General features: G+C 38.3%; 1 protein-coding gene and 1 long non-coding RNA gene across 4 annotated transcripts in view; one reads left to right on the forward strand and one right to left on the reverse strand.

Moving 5' to 3' along the window:
- Positions 1-11,438, forward strand: part of LOC140195462 (uncharacterized) — a 58,403-nt gene extending 46,965 nt beyond the window's left edge. For both annotated transcript variants that reach the window (XR_011885472.1, XR_011885473.1), the window contains 3 exons: positions 8,233-8,299; positions 9,678-9,734; positions 11,282-11,438. This is a non-coding gene — a long non-coding RNA (uncharacterized lncRNA). The remainder of the gene's footprint in view (positions 1-8,232; positions 8,300-9,677; positions 9,735-11,281) is intronic.
- LOC140195453 (ATP-binding cassette sub-family C member 9-like) overlaps positions 1-27,950 on the reverse strand; it is a 172,138-nt gene that overhangs the window by 2,250 nt on the left and 141,938 nt on the right. For both annotated transcript variants that reach the window (XM_072253779.1, XM_072253770.1), the window contains exons 20-29: positions 22,481-22,770; positions 22,208-22,322; positions 21,961-22,063; positions 21,192-21,380; positions 16,626-16,821; positions 16,277-16,390; positions 11,246-11,378; positions 9,499-9,702; positions 3,362-3,470; positions 3,168-3,246 (exon numbers count right to left, since the gene is read on the reverse strand). In XM_072253779.1, the coding sequence (XP_072109880.1) occupies positions 3,168-3,246; positions 3,362-3,470; positions 9,499-9,702; positions 11,246-11,378; positions 16,277-16,390; positions 16,626-16,821; positions 21,192-21,380; positions 21,961-22,063; positions 22,208-22,322; positions 22,481-22,770 (1,532 nt within the window). The remainder of the gene's footprint in view (positions 1-3,167; positions 3,247-3,361; positions 3,471-9,498; positions 9,703-11,245; positions 11,379-16,276; positions 16,391-16,625; positions 16,822-21,191; positions 21,381-21,960; positions 22,064-22,207; positions 22,323-22,480; positions 22,771-27,950) is intronic.

A 27,950-nucleotide genomic window follows, 5' to 3' on the forward strand; every position in this document is an offset into this window, starting at 1 on the left:
TTTTTGTTTCTTTCTATTTTGAACACTAATAAGAGTATGAATAATTCAAAGGACTTGACATTACAGCAATCTTCCATGTCTTAGAATGTCATTGTCTTGTCCTATGCATTTGCAAATGAAAGCTGCCTGTCAGTAAGGGTGGTACCTTCCTATTTGCCTCACACTCAGGTTATCCTCAATCTTTTGATCATCTCATGTTTCCTTTCACCCCTTTGTTCCACCCATCGTCCTCACCTGTTTTCTCTGCTTCTTAAACTGACTTATTTCTCTCTTTCCTAGTTTTGTTGAAGGATCCAAGGCCTGAAATATTAATTATTTCTCTTTTCACAGATACTACCTGACTTGGCCTTTTCAGCTTTTTCTGTAATATCTACAGTGGCATGCAAAAGTTTGCCTGATCAAAATTTCTGTTACTGTGAATAGCTAAGATGAACTGATTTCCAAAAGGCATAAAGTTAAAGATGACACATTTCTTTAATATTTTAAGCAAGAAAACTTTTTTTATTTCCATCTTTTACAATTTCAAAATAACAAAAAAGGAAAAGGGCCTGAAGCAAAAGTTTGGGCACCCTGCACGGTCAGTACTTCGTAACACCTCCTTTGTCAAGTATCACAGCTTGTAAACACTTTTTGTAGCCAGTTAAGAGTCTTCCAATTCTTGTTTGGGGGATTTTCGTGCATTCTTCCTTGCAAAAGGCTTCTAGTTCTGTGAGAGTTTTGGGCTGGCTTGCATGCACTGCTCTTTTGAGGTCTATCCACAGATTCTGGATGATGTTTAGGTCAGGGAACTGTGAGGGCCATGGCAAAACCTTCAGCTTGCGCCTCTTGAGGTAGTCCATTGTGGATTTTGAGGTGTGTTTAGGTTCATTATCCTGTTGTAGAAGCCATCCTTTTTTCATCTTCGGCTTTTTTTTTTACAGACGGTGTGATGTTTGCTTCCAGAATTTGCTGGTATTTAACTGAATTCATTCTTCCCTCTACCAGTGAAATGTTCCCCATGCCACTGGCTGCAACACAAGCATGATCGATCTACCCTTGTGCTTACAGTTGGAGAGGGGTCCTTTTCATGAAATTCTGCACCCTTTTTTCTCCAAACATACCTTTGCTCATTGCGGCCAAAAAGTTCTATCCAAAAGGTTCAAAGGAACATCTAAACAAGCCTGATGCATTTTGGAAACAAATCCTGTGGATTGATGAAGTTAAAATAGGACTTTTTGGCCACAATGAGCAAAGATATGTTATGCCTTTTGGAAATAAGTTCAACTTCTACTCGCTTAGTTATTCACAGTAACAGAAATTTTGACCGGAGTGCCCAAACTTTTGCACACCATTGTACCTAGATTTCATGGTTGCATATACCAATATCAAGATGATTGTGGATTTCTACAAGTTGTTTTAGTTCTTTCTGACCAGCTCTCATTTTTCTTGTGATTTTTACCTCTTTCTCGCACCACCAACCTCTTCTACCCCTTCCACTATTTCCCACCTCCTTCACCAATGTGGTATTTTCTATCCTGGCCGCATTCCCTGACTGTCAGCTCCATTCTCAATTCAACACAGTGCTTTCTGATTTAAGATGGGACATTTTTATTATGATCTGTAAACTCTTTAAAGATATATTAATATTTGGACACTACACTATTGTAGAGACATTCAGTGTCAAAACATTGTAATATTCAAACATTTAAAGAAAACAAGTTAAATCTATATTAAAATAAACAGTTCATACATAGAAGCTTTGCATTATAGAATTGTGGGAAGAGAGGCATGGTTCATATTGGTTGGACAGATAGGCTTCTTGTTAAAATGCACTGCATATAGAAAAGGCATGGTACATACTAGAAGATGCAGTAGGAACTTAAAACACATCACGTACCTTTGATATTGTTCTTTTTTTCATTGAGTATTTACCAGCTAGTAAGTGATATTTAGACAAATGTGGGCATTTCAAAGTAATTCAACCAAGCAAGAACTTGAAGTACATAATTAACATGTTAGCCTTTAGCAGAAAGAGGCTAAAGGAAAAGTTTATCAAAGCTATACTGAAAACATTCTGTATGTATGGATTACAGAAATTTTTATTGAACATTTCATTGAAGAAATATTGACTATTGCTCAAGAGCATTGCTTCATCTCTGCAACAGATGTGCTGGTGTAGTGAAGCAAACATTCTTTCTATATGTGCATGTCTTGACAAAGTCAAAACTTCAGACACTGCTATTACCAACTTGCTCAGAACGTCCTCCAGGACCTGTCAAGAGGAAACTGTCTTCTTAATCATAAGAAGTAAAAGTTCCACTGCACTACATAGTAGTTTAGAAATATTTCAGATTCCACACTAAACAGCATTATAAAATTACAGACAAAAGTTGCTTCCTTGCGGGTACAGAGGCTTTAAATTAAAAATGCCAGGCAGTTGTAATCTAACCATTAACGGAAAGGTGCCCAAAGACCTACATTGCTATTGATCTTGAACTTGCTTAAAATATTAAAACTGACTATGTGCAGAATTTGTAAATGCCGATCAGAATGTTCAGTTCTTGAACCAACCTAGAACAGCAACATTATGATCATGTTGATTACTTTGCACCAAAATACCCTTTTTTGTTGTTAAAAACTGCTCAAGTCATGTTTTCTTATGAGCGCTGCATGTATGATGCTATGTGACTGTGATGTTACTGCAAGTTCAATGCCCTGTGCATATGACAATAAACTCTGAATTTAAGCCCTGAATTCTGTGCTTGAATAGACAGTGGTTGTAGCAGAAATCAAAGGTATTGTCAGCACCTTGTAAGTGCTTGCTTTTTTAACTGGTGTACAATGCTCATTTATCTTCAGCTCTGTCAAACCAATGGATTTGAAGGTCTAGATCATGGAAGCAGATCTTCAAGAGAGGGTCATTATTATTGTCTTAAGGTCCTCACACCTTCCACAACCCCAATTGTGATCTCAGGCATCCCCTTCTTGTTCAAGTTGTCCAAAGTACCATTTGCCCATCTACCCGGATTCTCTCTTCCTGTGATATTCCATCCACCTCCAAATTCTGACTGGTGATCCACATACTGACCTCCATCCCTACATTGCCTTCCTCTACTCCCCATGGTAGCAATCCTTCCCTCACCCTCACCATCTCTGTGCAACACCATTTTATTACATGACTCACTTACCATGGGCTTCAACTGTGTAACTTCCAGTGCTTCCCAGAGTTCTTCATCACTATGTGTTGAGTATGGATCCAAATTAAATCTAGACATTAATCAGAGGTTATAATGCATTTCAGCAAACTGGTAAAAATGGAAAAAATGTAATTCATTTACTCATGGGTACTCTGATATCTCTTCATTTACTGTATATAATTTACCTGATTGTGCCACTGAACAGAATAGGATCCTGGGGAATTATTGAGATTGATTTCCTTAAGTGGTCCAATGTCACAAAGGAAATATCTATACCATCAACCTTTATACAGCCTGTAAAGACAAGGACCATCAAAATTAAAATCCTCTATAAACAAGCAAAAGCTGAATAAACATTATTTAGAAAGAAATGGAAATAATGGGTGGAATTGTAGCTGGGTGATTCTGACAGGGTGCCCAACTAAAACGCTCCAAGCCAGGCTAAAGCACAGAGGAATGATACCCGCCCCCCCCACCCCCAACCCAGCATCTTGTTAGCAAATGTGCAGTCGCTGAAAAACAAAATAGAGGACCCGAGGGTAAGATTGCTTTATCAGAGGGAAATGAGAGATTGCTGTGCTCTATGTGTAATTGAGACATGGCTTACTCCCAGCATACCAGAGACAGTGATTTGACTTCTCGACTCATAGGACAGATCAAACTGCTGATTCGGAAAAGGCAAAAGGTGGAGGTGTATGTTTTATGATAAACCTTCAGTAGTGCTCTGATGCGATGGTTTTGTTGAACTCATGTTCCCCTGACTTTGAACACCTAACGGTCAAATGTCTGCCATTCTATTTATGGAGTTCTCCTCCATAATCCTGACAGTATACATTCCTCCAGTGGCCAACTACAATCAAGCGCTTGAGATACTGCATGATGCCGTCTCCAAACAAGAAACAGTCCACTCTAACGCATTTCAAATCACAGATGGGGACTTCAACCAGGCTTGTTTGAAGAAAACCCTGCTCAATTACCATTAGCAGATAACCTATAGCATCAGAGGTTCTAACACACTAGATCACAGTTACACTAAGCTAGGTAATACCTTCCAATCCATGCCCAGACTTCATTTTGGGAAATCTGACAATTTGGCTGTCCTTCTCCTACCCGCAGAGGCCGAAAAGCAAGGATCCAGAGATTATAACAAATAAAAGGAAGTCGCAGGAGGAAGAGGACTGGCTATGGGATTGCGAGTCGGTGGACTGGGCTGTGTTCAAGGACTCAACTGTGGATCTGAATGAATAAACCATAGTTGTCATGGATTTTATTAAAACAGTTATAGACGAGTGTGTCCCCACAAAATTATTCAGAGTCTTACACAACTAGAAGCCCTGGATGAACCATGAGCTGCAATCTGCCGAAGACCAGGTCAGAGGCATTCAAGTCCTGTGACCAAGAAAGTTACAAGCAGTCCAGGTACGATGGGCAAAGTGGCAATTCCAGACTAAGCTTGAATCGACAGTTGTGGCAGGGCTTGAATGCTATCACCTCTTACAAAGCAAAATCAAGCAACATGCAGATGAGCTCCATGCCTTCTATGCTTTCTTCCACCATCAAAACATCGAGGAACTATCCCACAGACTGATGATCTGTGATTTCAGTCTTTGAGGCTGACATGCAAGCACCATTCAAAAGGGTGAGCCCACAGAAATCAGCTGGCTCATACGGGGTACCTGGCCAAGTACTAAAGACCTTTGCTGATCAACTGGCTGGAGTGTTCACCTAAGGTCTTTAATGTCTTGCTTCAGCAGTGATAGGTACCCACCTTCTGCAAGCAGACTTCACTTGAATCAGTGCCCAAGAAGAACATGGTAACCTACCTCAATGGCTATCATTCAGTAGCACTTATATCCACTGTGATGAAATGTTTTGAGAGGTTAGTCAAGAAACATATCAACTCCTGCCTGAGAAGTGGCTTGGATCCACTCCAGGTTACCCTACTGGCGCAACAAGTCCACAGCAGGTGCCATCTCATTGGCTCTTCACTAAATCCTGGAATATCTGGACAGCAAAGATGCATACATCAAGATGCTCTTTATCAATTACATCTTTGCATTCAATACCATCAATACTAATCAATAAACTTCAAATTCTACAATACCTCCTTGTGCAACTGGATCCTTATTTTCCTCACTTGCAGACCCCAGTCACTTCAGATTGGCAACAACATCTCAACAATCTCCTCCCTCAGCACAGGCGAACCACAAGGCTGCGTGCTTAGCCCCCTGCTCTACTCACTTCATACTCATAACTGTGTGGCTCAGTACAGCTCCAGTGCCAAATCCAAGTTTACTGATGACATCACTGTCATAGGCCGAAACAAAGGCGATGATGAATCAGCATATAAGGAGGGAGACTGAAAATCTGGCTGAGTAATGCCATAACAACAACCTCTTACTCAGTAGCAGCAAGACCAAGGAGGTGATTATTGACTTCAGGAGGAGAAAACCAGAGGTCAGAGAGCCAGTCCTCAGAGGATCAGAGGTAGAGCGGGTCAGCAAGTTTAAGTTCCTTGGTGTTATCATTTCGGAGGACCTGTCCCGGCACACAAGTGCAGTTACAAAGAAGGCAGTGCCCCCACTTCTTTAGAACTTTATGAAGATTCGGCAGGACATTCAAAACTTTGACAAACTTCTAAAGATGTATGATGGAGAGTATATTGACTGGCTGCATCACAGCCTGGTAAGGAACCACCTTTGAATGGAAAATCCTACAAAAAGTAGTGAATACAGCCCAGTCCATCACAGGTAAAGCCCACCATTGAGTATATCTACACAAAGTTTTGTTGCAGAAAAGAAGCATCCACCATCAGAGACCCCCACCACACAGGTTAAGCTCTGTTCTCACTGCTGTCATCAGGAAGGTGGTACAGGAGCTTCAGGACTCACACTACCAGGTTCAGGAACAGAAATCACCTCTCAACCATCAGGATCTTGAACCAAATGGGATAACTTCACTCACCCCATCACTGAAATGTTCCCACAACATATGGACTCACTTTCAAGGACTCTTCATCTTATATTCTCGATATTTTTGATTATTTACTATTATTATTTTTTTCTTTTGGTATTTGTGCAGTTTGTTGTCTTTTGCAGACTGGTTGAATGCCCAAGTTGGTGTAGTCTTTCATTGATTCTGTTATGGTTATTTTTCTATTATGGACTTATTGAGTATGCCCACAAGAAAATGAATCTCAGGGTTGTGTATGTTGACATATATGTACTTTAAAAATAAATTTACTTTGAACTGGTCCCAGGACAGTCAATTTTGGATTTGCAGGGATTCACTGAAAATCTGGGTACAAGTGTCATCACTTTCCAACCTTGGGTACCATAATCTTAGAAGCAATGAAGTGTGCTTGGGAAGGGGATTACTGTAAAATACAAATAAAACCTCTTAAGCTATCTCTCAGGGTTTTAATGTGTAATATAATATTTCATAATTTCACAAATATTTTTAAATGACTTCAAGTATCAGACCCATACAAACTCTTACAAAACCTTCATTATGACAAGACCTAAAGCTCTATCCACAGTTAAACTTGACACTAACAACTACTCATCTTTGTGGATTTGCTGATGGGCCCCCTCAGGAATGAAGTGTCATCTAATATAGTCACTTGATTTGGCCCAGGGATGTACAGGCAGCGAGTCAAAACCAGATCAACCTAACCCAATTTCACAGGAGTTTAAAGATGCACAAATACAAGATATGGATTGTTCAATTACTGCAGACATGAACAGGAATCCTAATATTCACTGGTTATTCTGTTCTTTGAAAACTGTTCATAACAGAACATAAACTTCAAATTTATTTAACAGTTTTGATTAAGGAGCACCAATTACCATGTGAAAATCCATGTGAAACCATCATTGACAATCAGTACTTAAGTCAACTTTAAAAAATTAGGATTTTTAGACACTATCTACCATATACAATGTCATACTGGCTCTCTGAGATAAGGTGAAAAGTTTCCAAAGTCAATAATATACTAGCAATTTAATTTGCCAACTATAGACAACAGCATAATTTCCTACCTCCTCCTCCATCTTTTTAAATAGCAAGTGGGATATACAATGCTCCAAAACCAATAATTACCCAGTTAAGAGATTTCTGAAGGATAAAAGAGTCTGCAGTTTTCCCACATATTTCTTTAAGAAAAATTTGGAATAGAAACCATCTAGTCCTAGTGATTTTTCATTATTTATTGCCATTATTTGTAGTTTAGCTAATGTTGATTTTGAGAAGTCACTAGCATGTTCATTATTTCATCATTTTCATTATAGATGGTTGTTCAGTTTTGCAACAATCTCAGCATTCCTTAAAATAATCTTTTATCTAATGTTGAATACTTCTCAGTTCGTGGTTACGTCACCTGCAAATTTCTGTTTATACTCTTCTTATGTACCCCTATTTATCCAATTGTCCCCAGACACCAGGCCCTATCCTAGTTTTTGTATTTTTGTCAAGTTTGGTTTGCTTTTACCTCAGCGTTTACCTCTTTAGATGCCCCTGCTTATTTATTTTAACAATTTAGAGCTCCTGGTTTTAGGAAAATAAATTGCTGTGCAATTACGTTGTTGTTTATTTCCCTGAGTCTATGATTTTTTTTCTATTGAGACTTTGAATACCAATTTTACCTTATCCTAGAATCATGGTAACTATATTGGTATCCCCCTCCTGTACTGAAATTCATCACATTATGATTACTGTTCAATAAATATACAGGTTTTATATAGCTGTTAACTGAATACTATTCATTGCTTATTACTATTCATTGCCTTAGTGCTGGGGTAAAACATTGTTATGGAAAACCATGCAAAGTATTTTACTGACAAAAGTTAATTTAATTATCCAGATTTCTAATAAGTTAAACACTTCATCCTTTTCAAGTGTAATTGGTTCACTTCAAAGCTGCTACCTGATATGAATAATCAAATCCTACCAAAATCTTAAATCTAATTTTACTTTTTAATATTAAAGACAGATTTTCACCATTTATTATGTCTTTCCTTAATCACTGATACCTCCTCTCCCATTTCTTCTCTTGTAGATCTTATGAAGTGGTCTATTTTTATCCAACTCAGATCACCTTACAGTCTTAAAAAAGGCATTTCAAAGTGAGTATGCACAAAGTCTAAATATATACTGAATTTATAACATCAACCCACCCCCACTGAAAATATGAAGCATTATAGACAAACTATTGACAGTTTTAAAATTCTGCCTTCCGGTTGCTACAAAACTATTTAACTACTTTCTATGCTTTCTCGAATTCTGTTTGGATGGAAAAATCTAAGTTTTAACAGAGCATTCAGCAGACTTTTCCAAAAGCACAGTTTTGATGAAAGATTACTGATCTGAAATGTTAACACTTTCTCTCTCCGTACACAACCTGACTTGCCCATAGTCAAAGTATTTCCTGTATTTTCTGTTTTTATTTGCCAAGTCTTTTCAATTCCTCTGAATATTTTTTGTAGAATATCTGTTCTTAAATGCCTTCAGTCACTCTTATTGTCAACCAGTTCCAGCAATGATTAAAATATGTCTAAAGAAATGTTTTCCAAAACCGGCTCCAAATTTTTGCATGCAACCTTGACTATGTAGTATATGAAAGTATTGTTCAATATCTCAATCGTGATGAATATCAGAAAAGTCTCTCTCATGTTTTCTCTGGAAATAATTTATAATGGCACAGATTCTCAACCAACAAGTCATGCTCCTCATGGTTCTGTTATGCAATATGACCTTCTGTACCTCTTTCCTTGCCTCTAGCATCTAAATAGCTTTCTCAAGTAACCACATTTATTTATGCAACAATAAGGACCCAACCCCAATGGCAATCCAGCCGCTGCATTAATAGATTCAAGGGAGTATAAAAACACTTTGCTGTGTTGTCATTTACACTGGGAGATTCATGTGAACTACTTTTTAAAAAAATAAATGGTGTAATGCTTCAAACGTTGTAATTTGAGAAATAGACTGGCATGGAGTGTATTTGTAATGAGTAATTTTTATTATTTAGGCTGATATTACTGCAATCACTATATGTGGTCATAGAGCCATAGAAAAGTACGGAACAGAAACAAGCCCTTTGGTCCATCTAGTCTGTGCCGAATTATTTAAACTGCCTACTCCCATCGACTTGTATTTTATGTCTTTCATTGTACGTCAATTAACATTCAAAAACCTACAGTTCAATAAATGTATAAATTATGCAAATATCTGGATTAATTGGCATAATCTAATTTTTAGTATATTTTTCCCTTTGGTTATTTATACCATGCAAGCTTTCAATTTTTAATCAAGAAAAACAAACCTTCAAAGTTATCAATAACTCTCATCAGAGCTAATGTCAAAGTTGACTTTCCACTTCCAGTTCGGCCACAAATTCCAACTCTTGTTCCAGGGTTAATTTTTAATGTCAGTTTGTGCAGGATAGGGTCAAGCTTCTTATCATATCGTACACTGACCTCATTAAACTCTATCTCTCCATAGTGAGGCCAGTTGGCGAGATTTGAGTCTAAAGGAAAAGCAACACGAAAAAAGAATCTGGTGAGTAATCCAACATTTTAGATTATGAAGACATGTAGTCCTCTTTTATTGTCATTTAGTAATGCATGCATTAAGAGTTTGGGCATAAGAATTAATATTCCTTTTCCAAAAAAATTATGTAAAATATATAAAATAATTGCAGAACTGCCCAAGCATATTAAAACAGAAAGACATTTCTCCAGTAACACACACTAAATGCTGGAGGAACTCAGCAGGTCAGGCAGCAACAATGGAGAGAAATAAAGAGCCAATGTTTTGGCCTGAGACCCTGCATTGGGACTCTTTTACATTTCTACAGCACCCTTTCATTACTTTAAGATGGTCCAAAATATATTACCAATGTGTTTTACACATAATGCAGTACTTCAGAATTGTAGTCACTGTGATAATGTAAGTAAAGAAACAACCAATCATTGTTGGAATATATATATAATCATAGCCAAATTTATGATGGTTTTTAGAAAATGCATATAGCAAACCATGCAATTTTAATTATGTGCTTGTGGTGAATAAGAACTATTTAAAGCCAGCAAGGGATCTTGAGGTGATGGTGAAATAAAGCCAAGTGTCACTGAAGTACTTGTGGAAAGAAGTGATGCATGTTTTCAAATAATATTGCTGATGGGACAAAATGTAGAAGAGAAGTAAGAGTGCTAAAGATAGACCTTGGCATTGTATTCCCAAAATTCCCAGCTCCATCACTGGCAGCTGGGCATGCAGCTGCTATAACCCTAAGCACTGAAATTCTCTCCAAAGCCATCTCTGCCATTCTCTCTCTCTCTTTCCTCTTTTAAGCAGCTACTTGAAATCTTCCTCTGTCAAGACTCAGGTCAGCCACTCTATATTTCCCTGTGAGGCTCAGTATATCTTTTTTGTTTGAAACCACTACTCTGAAGTGCTTTGGGAAGTAATTTGGAAGCACTATATAAGTGGATTTTAGTTAAAAAGCATTTTTAGAAATCATAAACAATATTTCTGAACGAAAATGGCATTGAAATGAAATCAGAGAACACCCATTTCTGCTCCTGATTGCTATTCTATAAATAATCTCTGAAGGTAAACTAACTAAAGAAATTCGTTTTGTGGTAAAAACCTGTGGGTGTACAATCTATTATGTGTAATCAAATTCCCATTTATGTTATTAGCATTTGTGAGCAATTAAGATTACATGCTGTTATTTTTTAAATGAGATGAATAATTATAATTAAAGTGTAATACACCAATGTTCGATGTCAGCCCAAATTCAATTGATCAATCTCAAGGAAAAGTACAATTATATTTGACTAAATTTGTTACATGCTGCTAGGACTATTACGTCAATTCAAATTGTACTGTAAATTTCAGCATACAGACTGTTATCAGGTGCATTAACACAATGCACCTCAAGTTTGGATACTCAAGTTTGGATTTTAAGAATTCCTTTTTAAGGAATTCAAGTCAAGCATATACTGTACATCACTTAAACAACAGTAGATTGGATATTAATGCATTAAATAACTTTAAGTTTGAACCTATATCAATTTGTGATTCTTCATGTTCCTGTTCAGATGGAAGGGCGGTGTAATGATTGACTCTTTCTACCGCATTCATTTGCATTTCCATATCAGCAAATTCACGGACGCACCAATTCAAGTAAGAAGACATCTGAGAAAAATAAGAACCATGTAAATAAAAGTAGACAGTGGAACTAATAATTAAAAAATCATTCAGTTTACTTTTGGTATTGCTTGCCATGTTCCTTTTGAAGTACTCAATTATACTCAATTATTTTACTCCTTTGCAATGGTTTTACAATCTCAATATAATTTTCAACATAGCAGATCATGTTCTTGTTAACCTTTATTCTGGTTATGATAACCTTGAAAATAGATGAGCTAACTCATCACAGATCAGGTATTAGACCCAAATTAAAAACAAAATATACTGAAAACACACAGTAGATCAGGCGTCAATTACAGAAGGGGGAGCATTAAAAATAATTTACATTTCAAGTCAAAGAGCATTTATGAGAATTGGGAAAGTGAGCAAATAGGCTAGTTTTAGCTTGCTGAGAGGGTGGAGGAGAGCTGGATAGATCAAAGGAAAAGACCTATCGTCTTAGCAGCAACAATGGGGACAGAATGGAATGTATCCTTGCTGGAAATAATGGTGTATTGTAAGAAGGACAGTGGTGGGAATTTGTGGGCATGTAATAGGTATTAATTATTAAACCACACTTTGAGATGAAAACAGGTAAGTCCAAAAATAGAGGGAAGAAGAAAATGTGAAAGCAAAAGCAAGTTGGAAAGGTGCAAAAATAATGACATATTCAAGTTCTCTACAAGTGCAGGAAGAAACATTATTACAATGAACAAAGGGTAGAGGGAGAATTGTGTAGGACTGAAACAAGGACTGGTCCCCATATCCCACAAGAAAGCTGGCAGAGCTTTCATTTTCCCCATTTCCTCCTACAAGGACTCCATTCTTTTTTTCTCAATTCCATCAAGTGCTGTTCTGTTAATAAAGACTTTTCACACAGTTGTTTTGGAGACATTTTCCTTTTGTCTTAACCATGGCTTCCTCTATACAATAGCTGACACATCCCTCAACCACATTTCATCTAATTCCTGCTCTTTGATTTTCAATCCTTCTCCTCCAGCCAGAACAAGGATAAGATTTCCCATTATCCTTTCACCTGTCTAGCCTCTGCACTTAATAGATCATCCTTACACAATTCTTATTATACTCAGAAAAATTCTACCACCAGTCTCTTCTTGCCTCCCGTCCTCTTTCAGCATTCTGAAGGGATTGTTCCCTTTGTATCTTCTTGGTCCATTTTTCTATCTCTACCAATTGCCCATGTCTTCCCATGCAACTGCACGAGATAAAAGAGCTGATCTTTTCCCTCATCCCTTCCCACCATTCAGAGACTCAAAAGGTCCTTCCAAATGAAGCAGAATTTCACTTCTACTTCTTGCAATATAGCATACAGCATTCAATGTTCATGCTATGGTCTTTTAGGTCCTGGGGAAACCAAATACAGACTGGCAGACTGTTTGCAGAATCCCGCTGGAGGTTAAGCTAGAGCTACCTGTCGCCTATCACTTTAATTCTCCTTGTTACACTGCTGATCTGCCTATGGCCTCCTACATTATTCCGACAAAGCACATGATAAGTTTGAGGAATAACAGCTCATTTTCTGCCCAGGCATATTACAGCCTTTTACAACTCAGTTCAACTATTTCAGACACCCCATTTTGCCTGATTATATCAAAGGTGGCCAATTCTGCTGCAAGATTTTGCATCTGTAATATCAAATCATTTTTTTTCTCTACACAGGCACTGTCTGATGTTTTGAATATTTTCAGCATTTTTCTAAAAAAAACCAGGAAATGCTGGAAGAACTCTGCCAGTCAAACAGTATCTGTGTAAAGAGAAACCAGTTAAAATTTTGGGTCAGGGAACTTCCCAGCATTTTTATTTTATTTTATCTCAGATTCCATTATCTGAAGTTTCTTGTTTTCCTGCCTTTTTCTGTTGATTTTAACAACAGTTCTGATCTGTATTTCACTGATCTAATGTCTTTTGTTTTGTTTCTCTCCTTCAGTCTTTCTTGTTAATTTATTAACTACACAGCTCCTTAAATGTTGGCCACACCCTTTCAAAGGTATCCTGCCCATGCCTGCCCCATCCTCTCTGCAACATAAAGCTAAGTTGTTTTATAATCATCCCAGTTTTGACCCGAAATGTTAACAGTTTCTTTACACAATTGCTGCCTGATCTGCTGTGTGTGTGTTTCTAGCATTTTCTGGTTTATTTCAGACTTCCAATATCTGCAGTTTGTTGATTTTCAATGGATTAAACTTGTATGTGCAATTAGAAAAAATATCTGAGGTGACAATTGTGAAGAGCGGTTGAATGAATACAGTAATACATTAAGAAATGCATGAATTATTTAGCGAATAATTCTGAAACATAGAAACATAGAAAATAGGTGGAGTAGGCCATTCGGCCCTTCGAGCCTGCACCGCCATTTATTATGATCATGGCTGATCATCCAACTCAGAACCCCGCCCCAGCCTTCCCTCCATACCCCCTGATCCCTGTAGCCACAAGGGCCATATCTAACTCCCTCTTAAATATAGCCAATGAACTGGCCTCAACTGTTTCCTGTGGCAGAGAATTCCACAGATTCACCACTCTCTGTGTGAAGAAGTTTTTCCTAATCTCGGTCCTAAAAGGCTTGCCCTCTATCCTCAAACTGTGGCCCCTCGTTCTGGACTTCCCCAACAACGGGAACAATCTTCCTGCATCTAGCCTGTCCAATCCCTTTAGGATCTTATACGTTTCAATCAGATCCCCCCTCAATCTTCTAAATTCCAACGAGTACAAGCCCAGTTCATCCAGTCTTTCTTCATATGAAAGTCCTGCCATCCCAGGAATCAATCTGGTGAACCTTATTTGTACTCCCTCTATGGCAAGGATATCTTTCCTCAGATTAGGGGACCAAAACTGCACACAATACTCCAGGTGTGGTCTCACCAAGGCCCTGTACGACTGCAGTAGTACCTCCCTGCTCCTGTACTCGAATCCTCCCGCTATAAATGCCAGCATACCATTCACCTTTTTCACCGCCTGCTGTACCTGCATACCCACTTTCAATGACTGGTGTATAATGACACCCAGGTCTGGTTGCACCTCCCCTTTTCCTAATCGGCCACCATTCAGATAATAATCTGTTTTCCTATTTTTGCCACCAAAGTGGATAACTTCACATTTATCCACATTAAATTGCATCTGCCATGAATTTGCCCACTCACCCAACCTATCCAAGTCACTCTGCATCCTCTTATCATCCTCCTCACAGCTAACACTGCCACCCAGCTTCGTGTCAGCCGCAAACTTGGAGATGCTGCATTTAATTCCCTCATCCAAGTCATTAATATATATTGTAAACAACTGGGGTGCCAGCACTGAGCCTTGCGGTACCCCACTAGTCACCGCCTGCCATTCTGAAAAGGTCCCGTTTATTCCCACTCTTTGCTTCCTGTCTGCTAACCAATTCTCCATCCACATCAATACCTTACCCCCAATACCGTGTGCTTTAGGTTTGCACACTAATCTCCTGTGTGGGACCTTGTCAAAAGCCTTTTGAAAATCCAAATATACCACATCCACTGGTTCTCCCCTATCCACTCTACTAATTACATCCTCAAAAAATTCTACGAGGTTCGTCAGACATGATTTTCCTTTCACAAATCCATGCTGACTTTGTCCGATGATTTCACCGCTTTCCAAATGTGCCGTTATCACATCTTTGATAACTGACTCCAGCAGTTTCCCCATCACCGACGTTAGGCTAACCGGTCTATAATTCCCCGGTTTCTCTCTCCCTCCTTTTTTAAAAAGTGGGGTTACATTAGCCACCCTCCAATCCTCAGGAACTAGTCCAGAATCTAACGAGTTTTGAAAAATTATCACTAATGCATCCACTATTTCTTGGGCTACTTCCTTACGCACTCTAGGATGCAGACCACCTGGCCCTGGGGATTTATCTGCCTTCAATCCCCTCAATTTACCTAACACCACTTCCCTACTAACATGTATTTTGCTCAGTTCCTCCAACTCACTGGACCCTCTGTCCCCTACTATTTCTGGAAGATTACTTATGTCCTCCTTAGTGAAGACAGAACCAAAGTAATTATTCAATTAGTCTGCCATGTCCTTGCTCCCCATAATCAATTCACCTGTTTCTGTCTGTAGGGGACCTACATTTGTCTTTACCAGTCTTTTCCTTTTTACATATCTATAAAAGCTTTTACAGTCAGTTTTTATGTTCCCTGCCAGTTTTCTCTCATAATCTTTTTTCCCCTTCCTAATTAAGCCCTTTGTCCTCCTCTGCTGAACTCTGAATTTCTCCCAGTCCTCAGGTGAGCCACTTCCTCTGGCTAATTCTGTGATATAAACCTGAAGAGCTTGAGAACGGAAGACAGGTTAGAAAGTTAAATTAGTGAAGTATAAATTTAGAATCAATCTTGGAAAAAAACAGGAAAGATCTACCAAGTACCCAAGTAAAGACTAAAGTAATGAATTCAATGTCTGAAGGGTTGTTTTGGTAGCTGAGTGGTAAGAAAGATCAAGCAGAACCTGGACAAGATGTAACTGCAAGAACTTACTACATTTGCACAACAAAGTGAAAGATGAGTGTGGAAAGTATGTTAAACTGTTCCTTTTATATTGACAAATTTATAGAATTTAAAAAAAACAATTAAGTTATATTAGTCCTTCTGACTTATCTTTGTTATCGGTCCTTAGTGCATCACAGCTTTGCACGTTAAAATATATTCCTTACAGACAAATAGAAGTAGAAAGATCTGTTTGACTCATCTTGTCTGTCGGAAGTTTTGTTTTTTAATGGCAAGGTATTTTTTAACAGTCAAATGACTTTGTAGCAAAACTATCAGAAATAAATGAAGAATCATTCATAGCATTTATGCATTAACAGCCACTCTAACATCGAGAACATAGTTTTTATGAATTTGCATTTGGCGATTTTACTGTACCTTTAAAGCATATAGGATGGCAAGGCCAACAAGGCCAGCTTGCAGGTAACCCAGTGCTGCTGTCAATAATGAGCAGATTGCTGAAGCAAACACAACACTTGTTCCAATTGTATCCTGAAAAACAGAACTCATATTAACTTGGACTTACTTGTGTATGTTTCAAAATTCAGATAGGAAGGATATTATTCAGTATTAACATATCAAACATCTGGCAACTAAAGGTTAAAATTTTAGATTGTCTTCTAATACTATGCTATTAACAACTCCAAATAGATTTTTTCACAAGCACTAAGAAAGAAATAAAGAGATCTTAGATGTCATTAAATATATAGTTAATTTATAAACTAACCAGTCGTATAGCCAGCCACCTGTTCACAGTGTTCAGATATAAAAAAGCAACAGTATTACAATCAATCTTCTCAAGAATTTGTTGAAGGAACTTGTCTTGAAGTTTATACGCCCTGATAGTTGTCAGGCCCCCAAGAGTCTCAGAAAAATGTGCAAATACGGGTGATTTGGTGATGCTGCTCAGTCTCTGAAGTTCCCTTCAATGAAAAAGAACACAATTAATATTCTTTTACAAATTCTGCTGATATTGCAAGTTACATCTAATACAGCTGAAATCAGTCTGCAGAATTGTCTTATATTTTATCAGAAGACAGTGATAGTTATATTAGATTTCAATTAATTGTCATACAGGGTGGACAGTTCAATAAACCTTTTCCAAAATAAGACTGTGCCACTTTGACAAAATTCTTTTCTTCTGCTCAGTGCTAACTTAAAGGTTATCAAAAATATTGAAGATAGATTATTCAGAATTAAAACCACAGAACTTGTTAACATTTTAATATCAGATTCTAAAATGTAGTTTTTTAAAAATATTACCTTTTTGTATATATTCAGGTAAAGGCTGTTTTTACCAGCAGTTTGTATTTCAGATATTTAGCAGAACAATGTATATTTACAATCTCCAAAGTACACCTTACAATCATCCACATTCATTCTGTTGCCGAAGGTTACCTATTAGTAAAAGTCAGCTTTCTGTTGTAGTACATGTCCATTAGGATCTGATTTGAGATTTTGCTATCATGTTAACACCATGGTAGTTCAAAGATTCAAAGTGCATTTATTATTAAAGAATTATAAATTATACAACCTTGAGATTTGTTTGCCTAACAGCAGTTGCAGCCTTAATGCAAGTTCTGAGGGTGAATTTGTGGATGATTTAATTACATTACAAATGCAGGGATACAATAACAAATAACTCAAATAAAAACAAACATGAAGATGTCATGAGTGTCTTTATTCCCAAGAAATGGTAGCATTACATTAAAAATGGTGTACAAATATTGCAGTACAAGGAAAGTGCCATATGAGGGGTTTAATTCCTCCCCTTCCAAGCATTTTATGTCCCACTTGGCTAAACAAAAATATTGGCATTCAAGATCATACCATTTTTGAGCAGGCTTTTAGCAATTGATAGACATTCCAATTTCAACAAATTAGAAGCATTTTGTGCCTATAAAAGGTTTCAATCCTCATCTAATCATCATACTTCTAGGGATACTGATAAATTAGCAAGCTTATGAATGTTACTGACAGGAAATTTCTTCCAAATGAAGGTGTGAACTCACACAGAAATACTTTGCAGTGCATACATGAACGGAAACAGCTTCCAACAGAATCTAACAATCTCCTGTTAGGGCAGACACCAGAAAGCCAATCATGACCAAAAGTGACCGCAAAGCCTTGTAAAAGTATACTTTGTCGCATTAAGGCCATTACATAAATGCAACCTGCTGTGCAGAAATTACCAGCCATCCAAGAGTATAAGAATTATAGTTTTAAGAGTACCTATTAGTTTAGAATTCTGGAATTAGTCTTTTTTTTCAAGGGGAAAACACAAGTTTTAATGATTTAATGTTTCAAATTACAAAAGAGAAATTCAGTTGAATAGCCATACAATTTGAGCTGGAGTCAGGAAAACCACAGAACATCAGGAAAATAATAAAGCAAATTGGAACTGTTGCCAGAAGGAACCAAATTTCACAACACTGACTTCAGGAATTATAACCAAGTCGTGCATCAAGTATTGTTCATGCATTCCTGTCAAAAGGGGCTGATTACATTTCTGAGAGCTGAAAACAGGTACACAAGATGGTGCATATTGGTGCCATGCTTCTGAATTTATCCAAGACATCGATCGAGCTATATAAAAGCCGAAAGCAATTGGCAACCAGCAGCACCATGCCTCTGGAGGTTACCTACTTATGAACAACTAGACACAATTTATCTGGTAACAAGTTTCAGTCAACCATAGCAGGTTTATTAGCCATTACTAGAAGGCAATTACAAGCCACCTATTCACAACTAGCAGCCGGCTAGCCACCATCACCAGAACACACAACAGAAACAACTCATTCACCAATAGCAAGTACCAGCTAAATCTCAACTAGTAAACTAGTGTGCAAGAGGAACTTGCAATCAGTCAAGCTCCGTCAGCTGCTTAGCAACTGAAGCTAAAAGCCAACAGGTTGCCACCCTTTCTCTGACAACAATAGCTCGATCTCCAGATTTAGTGAACTGAAGGGCTGTTTAGAGCCAGAAACAGGGACGAGAGATTGGTGCACAATCAGGAGAAGAGGTAATGGAAAATCGTGGTTTCATCTAGTGGGAAGTGCAGATGAAGTCCTATGTTCTTTCAGGCCATCTGAGAAGGAAATCTCACTTGAAATCTCATCTGTATGATATTATTTTTCTAAGTGTCATTCTCCCTCAGTCTTGTGCTGATGTACTGACTTGCAGGACTCAACAGTTTCAAATGACATGAATCCCAGACCTTCCTACTCCTATAAAATAAGTCATGGCTAAATTAACTGAGAGTGGCTCACCTGTCTCCTGATGATGGCAGTGATAGGGGTGAGAAAATGTTACATATGCAAACAATAATCTTGGTCATACTCCTGATTTGAAGTAAGCCATAGAGCTTAGGGAAAAGTTCAATGGAAGTTATCAATGCCTCATGCAATACGAAGGTTGGAAAATATCAGTGTGCATAGTGAGACTTCAGACACAAATGTGATTCGACCTTTCAGTCCAAAGCTGCAGAGATTCTCTGACATCCATTTTTTACCTTAAAGCAGGGATCCCCAACCTTTTTCATGCCATGGACCGACCCCTTTTATTAACCAAGGTGTCCATGGATCTCAGGTTGAGAACTGCTGCCTTAAAGGCTATACCTTTGTGAACATCACCTTCCGTCATAGGGAGGAAGGAAATTTGAAGAATACAATAAGAAAAGTTGAAGAGAAAGTTTTTACTTCAAGCTTAGCAGTAAAATTTTATTTATGTAATTACAAAGTGTCAGCCAAGGCATTCTTATTTCAGTTTTGGCTGTGCAGAACTCTGTACCGATTTGAGTGCTTTTACAACTATTCAGTGCAGAAGAATGCAATTAGAATAATCAAATTTCACAAAAAATTATGTCCTGATAATGACAGACTACTAAATAATTAAATAATTCATTCTTTCTCATTTTACTTTTTCGTTTCTGTAGAATGTCAGTCCATCTTTGACTAACAGAGCACCATTTCTGTGTTTTCACTTCAAAAAAGTACTGCCTGCAAGTTAGGATTATTATATTCTTGACTTTGTTTTACAGTCCAAGCTACATAAATAGTCCAGCACTATTTACAGAAAATTCCTGAAATCCCTAGGGGTATAAAATGACTAATCCTTCATTCCAATTTCACAGGCGTGAGCTACAGAACTAAAGGAACATTTGTTATATATATGAATCTTAGAACTATCTGATTCTTAGACGTGGACTGCCTTCACTTCATATTATTTGTGCTGATATTCCATGGCCAATTAAAGCAGTGCAGAATATTGCTAAACTGAAATCACATTTAAAAACTGCATTTAGAAAATAAAGACAGTTCAATTTCAACCAAAAGATAGCCCTTATATTTCTAAAAGTTTACAACATTAGAATACATTCTACAGACACTAGACTGTAGATAATAGAATTTCAGAACCTGGATAAATGTTTGCATTTCTAATAAGTTCAATCAAAATGTTGAGCTAAGCCTAATCTCAAATAATAACAAGGCAGCCTACAGAGAAGAAGTCATCACCCTGACACAGTAGTGTCAAGAAAACAACCTCTCCCTCAATGTCACGAAAATAAAGGAGCTGGTTGTGGACTACAGGAGGCTGACCCCTATTGACATCAATGGATCCGGGGTTGAGAGGGTGAACAACTAAGTTCCTCGGCATAAGCATCACCGAGGATCTCACGTGGTCTGTACATACCGGCTGTGTGGTGAAAAGGGCACAACAGTGCCTCTTTCACCTCAGACTGTTGAAGAAGTTTGGTGTGGGCTCCTAATCCTAAGAACTTTCTACAGGGGCACAGTTGAGAGCATCCTGACTGGCTGCATCACTGCCTGGTATGGGAACTGTACTCTCCTCAATCGCAGGACTCTGCAGAGAGTGGTGCAGACAGCCCAGCGCATCTGTAGATGTGAACTTCCCACTATTCAGGACATTTACAAAGACAGGCATGTAAAAAGAGCCCGAAGGATCATTGGCTACCTGAGTCACCCCAACTGCAGCTGCTACCATCCAAGAAATGGTACCGCAGCATAAAAGCCAGGCCCAACAGGCTCCGGGACAGCTTCTTCCACCAGGCAATGAGACTGCTTAATTCATGCTGGCACAACTGTATTTCTATGTTATATTGACTGTCCTGTTGTACATACTATTTATTATAAATTACTATAAATTGCACATTTAGACGAAGACTTAATGAAAAGATTTTTACTCCTCACGTATATGAAGGATGTAAGTAATAAAGTCAATTCAATTTATATTGACAATCAGTTAAACTGGAGAACACTTAAAAGAAAATTACCTGGCAGTAGCTCTAAAAAACACTTGAAGAAAATAGTACAGAACAAGTAATGGAACAATTGGAAGAAGGAAAACAGGAGTCACGATCACATTGATCAAAATGGCACTGAAGCACCACATAATGTGTGCCATGAGTTTCTCCAGGCTCATGGGAATCTGATCATCTATGGTCTTGAAATCAGATGAGAACCTGGAAGTAAACAAGGTCTCAATAAGTTGGTGCACAAATGTGTATTTAATAATGCCAGATATAACCTTAAATACAAGTTATTTGTTCTACCATATTACTGTATTTATAGTAGATTCTTTAAAAAAAAACCAGGGAACTTTACAACCTCCACTGAAAGTAAGTAATGAAATTCTTTTTATACAGATGACCAAGCTTTTATCCCAGTGAAGGCAGACACCAGAACAAACACGGTAATCTGCTAAAATCACTGCGTTTATCTCTAAAATAACTTAATGTCACCAACTTCACTTCCTGCATAAATTATTTTGAAGTGAAAAGATTGCATTGAATGTAAGTGAATGACCACTTTGTAAACTTTCTTCTTAACAACAATTAATCCAGGTTGCTTGCAGATATATATCTGGAGCTCTGACACATTCCACATTTCTGGTTAACAATCCATATGAAACTCAGTCTTGCTTTCCACTATAATTACAGCTTCCAAATACTCCAATCTATTATACTATGCAATAACATTTTAAGAAAAGATTATTATCTGGAAGTGAACTATGTAATTATTGTATTTTTAAAAGATTCATACCTGTTTAGAATTCTTCCAACAGGTGTTGTTTCAAAGAATCTTAATGGGAGGGTTGTAACGTTGAGCAGCATGTTTGTGAAGAGACGTCTTGAAGCACGGAAACCTTCATAATGGCAAAATAATAAGGAAACCATTGAATGTGTAAACAAAGTAAAAAAACTATTCTGAAAGACAATAAACACATTATTAGCTAGATTACACTTAATACTTCTATTAGATCCAATTGCTTGTGCAAGAATACACATACCTGAAATGACATGGGTATAGGAACTGAACAAAACACACAAAATTCCTCCACAAGCCAGTCCAATGTACCCATGGAGGTACTGGCTGAAAACGTCACCTCCTGTATTATTTTCATACTGGGAAAAATAAAATAATGTTGGCTAAGTAAAAATAATTGCATATTCACCAATGGATTTAAATATTAAACCATGCATAACATAACATATAGTGCTAGATCTAGGCTATTAACGTATTTTGGGGAAAGAAGCAAGGAAAAAAAAAATTGAATACAGACCTGAGTTTCAGTTTCTGAATGGTTCCTGAATGCAGATGACCACCGAGCAAGCCAGAAATCAATAGCTACCAGAAAGCTTTGCTTTGCTGTCACTGTGAGAACTAACAAAAATGAAAAGAAAAGACCAATGGAACGGGCATAATGCCAGTATATTTTTATGGATATAGAACCTTCTTCTTTTTCCTCCTCTTGCATTAATTTTCCTTTCAGATTATCATCAGGCCTTTTTTCCATTTTTGATACTTCAGTCACCATTTCAACTTTAGGTTGTTTTTCTTCACGATGGTCATCTGTTAAAATAGAATTTGATTCCTTTTAAATCAAACATGCATAATCACAAACCAGAAAAATAAGCAATTTTTTTTCTGACCTGCACCATGACCTCCTGGAACCCACAATTCCCACAGAGAGGTATGTGATTTCCACTTATTGCCTCCTGGCAGAAGTTCCACTACCTCCAGGCCTTGATTTTTCCAAACCCTCTTCACCTTTAATAAAGTTTCTAAATCTTCACCGTATCCTTTGTGAGTGTCCTTGATCACCTATCACCCCAACTGAATTTCACTTACTCTTCACGTTGAATATTGGGGTAGATTTTCATCATGCCTAAAACAAGCAGAAAGCTGACTGACGCTTTTTATGGTCCACCAAATTTCATTTTTAACGGAAACAACAATTTGCGTTGTGTCAAGTATCATTGTTCCAGAGATGACTCTGAACCACATCATGTTAAGTAGAGAACTTGTATCCATCCGTGATTTAAAACATAGAATTTGTAATAATGGCCATGACTGTCTTGTCTCCCTTTCTCTTCACCATTTACACCTCGGACTTCAACTACTGCACAGAGTCTTGTCATCTTCAGAAGTTTTCGGATGACTCTGCCATAGTTGGATGCATCAGCAAGGGAGGTGAGGCTGAGTACGGGGCTACGGTAGGAAACTTTGTCACATGGTGTGAGCAGAATTATCTGCAGCTTAATGTGAAAAAGACTAAGGAACTGGTGGTAGACCTGAGGAGAGCTAAGGTACTGGTGACCCCTGTTTCCATCCAGGGGGTCAGTGTGGACATAGTGGAGGATTACAAATACCTGGGGATATGAATTGACAGTAAACTGGACTGGTCTAAGAACACTGAGGCTGTCTACAAGAAAGGTCAGAGCCATTTCTATTTCCTGAGGAGACTGAGGTCCTTTAACATCTGCCGGATGATGCTGAGGATGTTCTACGAGTCTGTGGTGGCCAGTGCTATCATGTTTGCTGTTGTGTGCTGGGGCAGCAGGCTGAGGGTAGCAGACACCAACAGAATCAACAAACTTATTCGTAAGGCCAGTGATGTTGTGGGGATGGAACTGGACTCTCTCACGGTGGTGTCTGAAAAGAGGATGCTGTCTAAGTTACATGCCATCTTGGTCAATGTCTCCCATCCACTACATAATGTACTGGATGGGCACAGGAGTACATTCAGCCAGAGACTCATTCCTCCGAGATGCAATACAGAGCGTCATAGGAAGTCATTCCTGCCTGTGGCCATCAAACTTTACAACTCCTCCCTTGGAGGGTCAGACACCCTGAGCCGATAGGCTGGCCCTGGACTTATTTCATAATTTACTGGCATAATTTACATATTACTATTTATTACTATTTTCTATTACTATTCTATTACTATTTATTATTTCTATGACTATTACTATTTCTATTACTATTTATTATTTATGGTGCAACTGTAACGAAAACCAATTCCCCCGGGATCAATAAAGTATGACTATGACTATGACTATGACTATGACTATGACTATGATGAAAGCTCCTACACAGCTCCTCAGACCAAGGGCTATCACGAATGGGCAAAAGATGCTCGTCTTGCTAGCAACATCGTATCCTGTACATGAATTGATAATAAAAGCTGATCTACAGCTCTTACAGCTGAGTAAGAAATTAGGTAAATCCGCGAATCTGTGGAATGCTCTGCCACAGACAGCTGTGGAGGCCAAGAGCGTGGGTATATTTAAAGTGAAAATTGATAGTTCCCTGATTGGTCAGGACATCAAAGGTTATGGCGAGAAGGCAGGTGTATGGGATTGTGTGGGATCCGGGATCAGCCATGAGGGAATGGTGCAGCAGGCTCGATGGGCTGAATGGCCTAATTCTGCTATGTCTAATGGCCTTACAGATAAATATGCAATCAACTCCAATTTTCCCTTCTGAAAGTTTCTCGAGTCTTGCTGACTCCTACAATCTCTTTCATAAATGCATAAATCCTTTCTTTACTTGCTCCTTTCTGATTTCTTTCTTAAAAGACCTACCTGTTAGTCCACCATTGCATCCTCTCCTAGCAAAATATGGATATTTTAATGTAGACAACACAAAGTATGTGCTGTCTATTCATTATCGTGATGCAGGTGTGCCGCCAATGGTATCTGCACGTTTTAGGCAGGTGGCAGATATCATGATCTTCACAGTATGCTAATTGCAGGTAAAATGCCATGAACAAAGGCAACCCTTGAACTTGGCTTTCATAGATTGGATAAAGACCTTTGCTACAGTATATCACCAAGCTCTCTGGTGCATTGTATCAAACCATGGCTGTCCTGTAAAGTACTCACGAATACCAGGTTAACGTCAGGAATTCGATATCCAGGACGTGGTTGGCAACGCAAAAGGCTTAATAGCCTCATATGATGTTTAATAAAATACTTGGTATTAATATGCCTGGAACAATGGTCATCAGAATTGATCACTTCAAAGAGATCAGTATAAGGAAAATCCAGTCAATACATTAACACTCCAGGAACATTGTACCATTAAATTACTATTCTGATGTAGGGATGTCACTTTACTGAGAGAAATCTGAGATTGGCTCAAAAGGTATACCTAACCAACACCCATGCCATGTTCTCTTTTCACTGCTGCCATCAGGAAGAAGGTACAAGACCCGCAGGACCCACAGATTTCAGGAACAGTTATTAGCCGTCAATTATCTGGCTCCTGAACCAGTGGGGATAGCTTCATTCAACTTCACTTGTCCCATCACAGAAATGTTCCCACAACCTATGGACTCACTTTCAAGGACTCTTCACCTCATGCTCTCGATATTTTTTGCTTATTTATTTATTATTATTTCTCTTTCGCATTTTCACATTTTGTTGTCCTTTGCACATTGGTGTTTGTCTGTCCTGTTTGGTGTGGTCTTTCATTGATTCTATTGTGTTTCTTGGACTTACTGACCGTAAGAAAATGAATATCAGGGTTGCATATGGTCACATATATTTACTTTGATAATAAATTTATTCTGAACTTTTGAACTTTGAAATTTCAATGGTCAAAAGGATAGATAACTAGCTCTTCTTCAGTTTACATGATACATGAATTCAAGTTTTAAGATAGTTTACTGTCATTCTTCCGTACGTGAGTGTAAAGGAGAATGAAATGATTGTTACTCCGGATCTGATGTAGCATAAAAAAAACTGAGTATAAAGAACACAATGAAGAAAAACAAAAAAACCCACAATAAATAAGCATAAATGCAACCCTATAAAAGACAATGTGCAAGTAACTATTTTATGCATAGACTGTATGTTCACAATATAATGCTACGTATGTAATGGTGGTGGGGTGCGTAGTAAGTTGGGTTAGTGTGTGGAGGTTTTGATTAACCTGATGGCTTGTGGGAAGCAACTTCATCGTGCCAGGTTAGGGGTTCATTGAAGACTACAGAGTGTATTTAGATTATCATAAGGCATAAGTCATAAGCTGTGGTACATGCTGTAATCAGCAGCAAAGAGAATACATATTGAGGTCCTGCAGTCAAAACTTCAATTTCCTGGATGATGATGGGTATGGAGTGTAAGGCGGTTTCGACTTTTATGTTACTGCGGAGGCTAATTAAAATGGCGTCTTTGTTATGTTAATCTAGGGAATGCGGCTTTGTTGTGTTAAACGCTGAGAAAGTTTGCGCTAGCAGCTTGTTTTTGCTTTAGAGTCCGATAAGAGAGTGCTATTAACCAATTAGGATAGTTGTTATGGTTTTGGTTTATTTGAAGATACTGTATGCGCGGGGTTTTGGGGCAGAAGGCGGGAGAGCGAGACAGAGGATGGACCAGGTGCTGTGAGTACGCTAACGGGGTCGGACCCCAAGCGGGACGTTTGGCGAGGAGATGGAGACGGACTCGTGTGGAGCGTCTGGTCGACCACCGTTGTTGGTCCCAGACGGCCGGTCGAGGTGGTCCGAGGGGGTCACAGGGTGAAGAAGAAGGTCCTTGAGCTCCAACGGTTTTTGTGCACGAAGAGATTGAACTTTGATAAGTGCGGCGCCTTTTATTTTCCTTTTATATTTTATTCTCTTTTAATTATATAGTTCCAGTAATATCTATAAACTGTAAATCATTTAATTGCATCTGGTGTATTGTCTGTTATTTGGGCGGGGTGGGGTACCTCACACAGCATCCACACAAACGAATTACCCAGTTTGCCGGGGCCGAGGCTGTTTCCCTAGACGACAGCGAGCCGAGCGACCCTGAGGGTGGCCGGGGGGGGGGCTACAGGAGTACTAAAAAACAGGAACTTAAAACATAGTAACCACTTGATTTCTCCCAGTGGCACCCAAGAGTGAGAAAAAGTGGTAATATATATTAATTTGTGGCTAGAGCAAGAGCTTTAATGTTACTGGGATATTTGGTCTGGTGTCCAATGATAGGGAACAGTTTCCAACTGGACTATTCTGCCTTCCATGATTCAAGTGATCAGCTCTATTAACATGACTGCTAACACCACTTTCAAAAAGCCCTTTGTCACAACTATTATTGAAACTCGTAATTACAAATCTTGGCTTTCCCAAGGTAATAATAATTACTCTTCCTGGGCAATAGCACTTCAGATTCCATATTAACCCCTTCACTTGTTTGCACCTAATGGCCAACTGAAACAAGCATTGACATAGCTCTAAAATGCTGGATATTTGTTCTCAAGACCCAGAATTGCATAAGGTCACAGAGTCCTCAAGAAAAGCTCAGTACTCTTCTACTGCCTAAGCTGTCACCATAAGGGAACATATCATAGGTGACCAATATGTAAGGGAAAGACTTACTACAGCTGGATTGATTGAAAAGCCTTTCAAATTGCAATTTAAGAAGTACTTGAAAGGACTATTGGCAATGCCTTACACAGATACCTAGTAAACTGAAGCAGAATTTGAATAAGTATTCTAAATTTTGACACTAATAGTTGATCCCTCACGTGCTATAGTTTTTGGTAGTCAGGTTATCATCGTCATCGTGACAAAGCTGGAGTATCCTTGGTGGAAAAAGACACAAGACCATTATTTCTATAATCGTCTTGGATAATTCTGGTGTTTGATGTGGATTCCTAAGAGGAGCTTTCTGGAGTAGCAAACTTTAAGCTTATAATGAATGACCATCTTATTTAGACGTTTTGCACCTAAAAGGTAGATGGTGCGAGTCAACTGAGAACAA

This window comes from Mobula birostris, chromosome 1, assembly GCF_030028105.1.
Source record: "Mobula birostris isolate sMobBir1 chromosome 1, sMobBir1.hap1, whole genome shotgun sequence".
Classification (NCBI taxonomy): Eukaryota; Metazoa; Chordata; class Chondrichthyes; order Myliobatiformes; family Myliobatidae; genus Mobula; species Mobula birostris.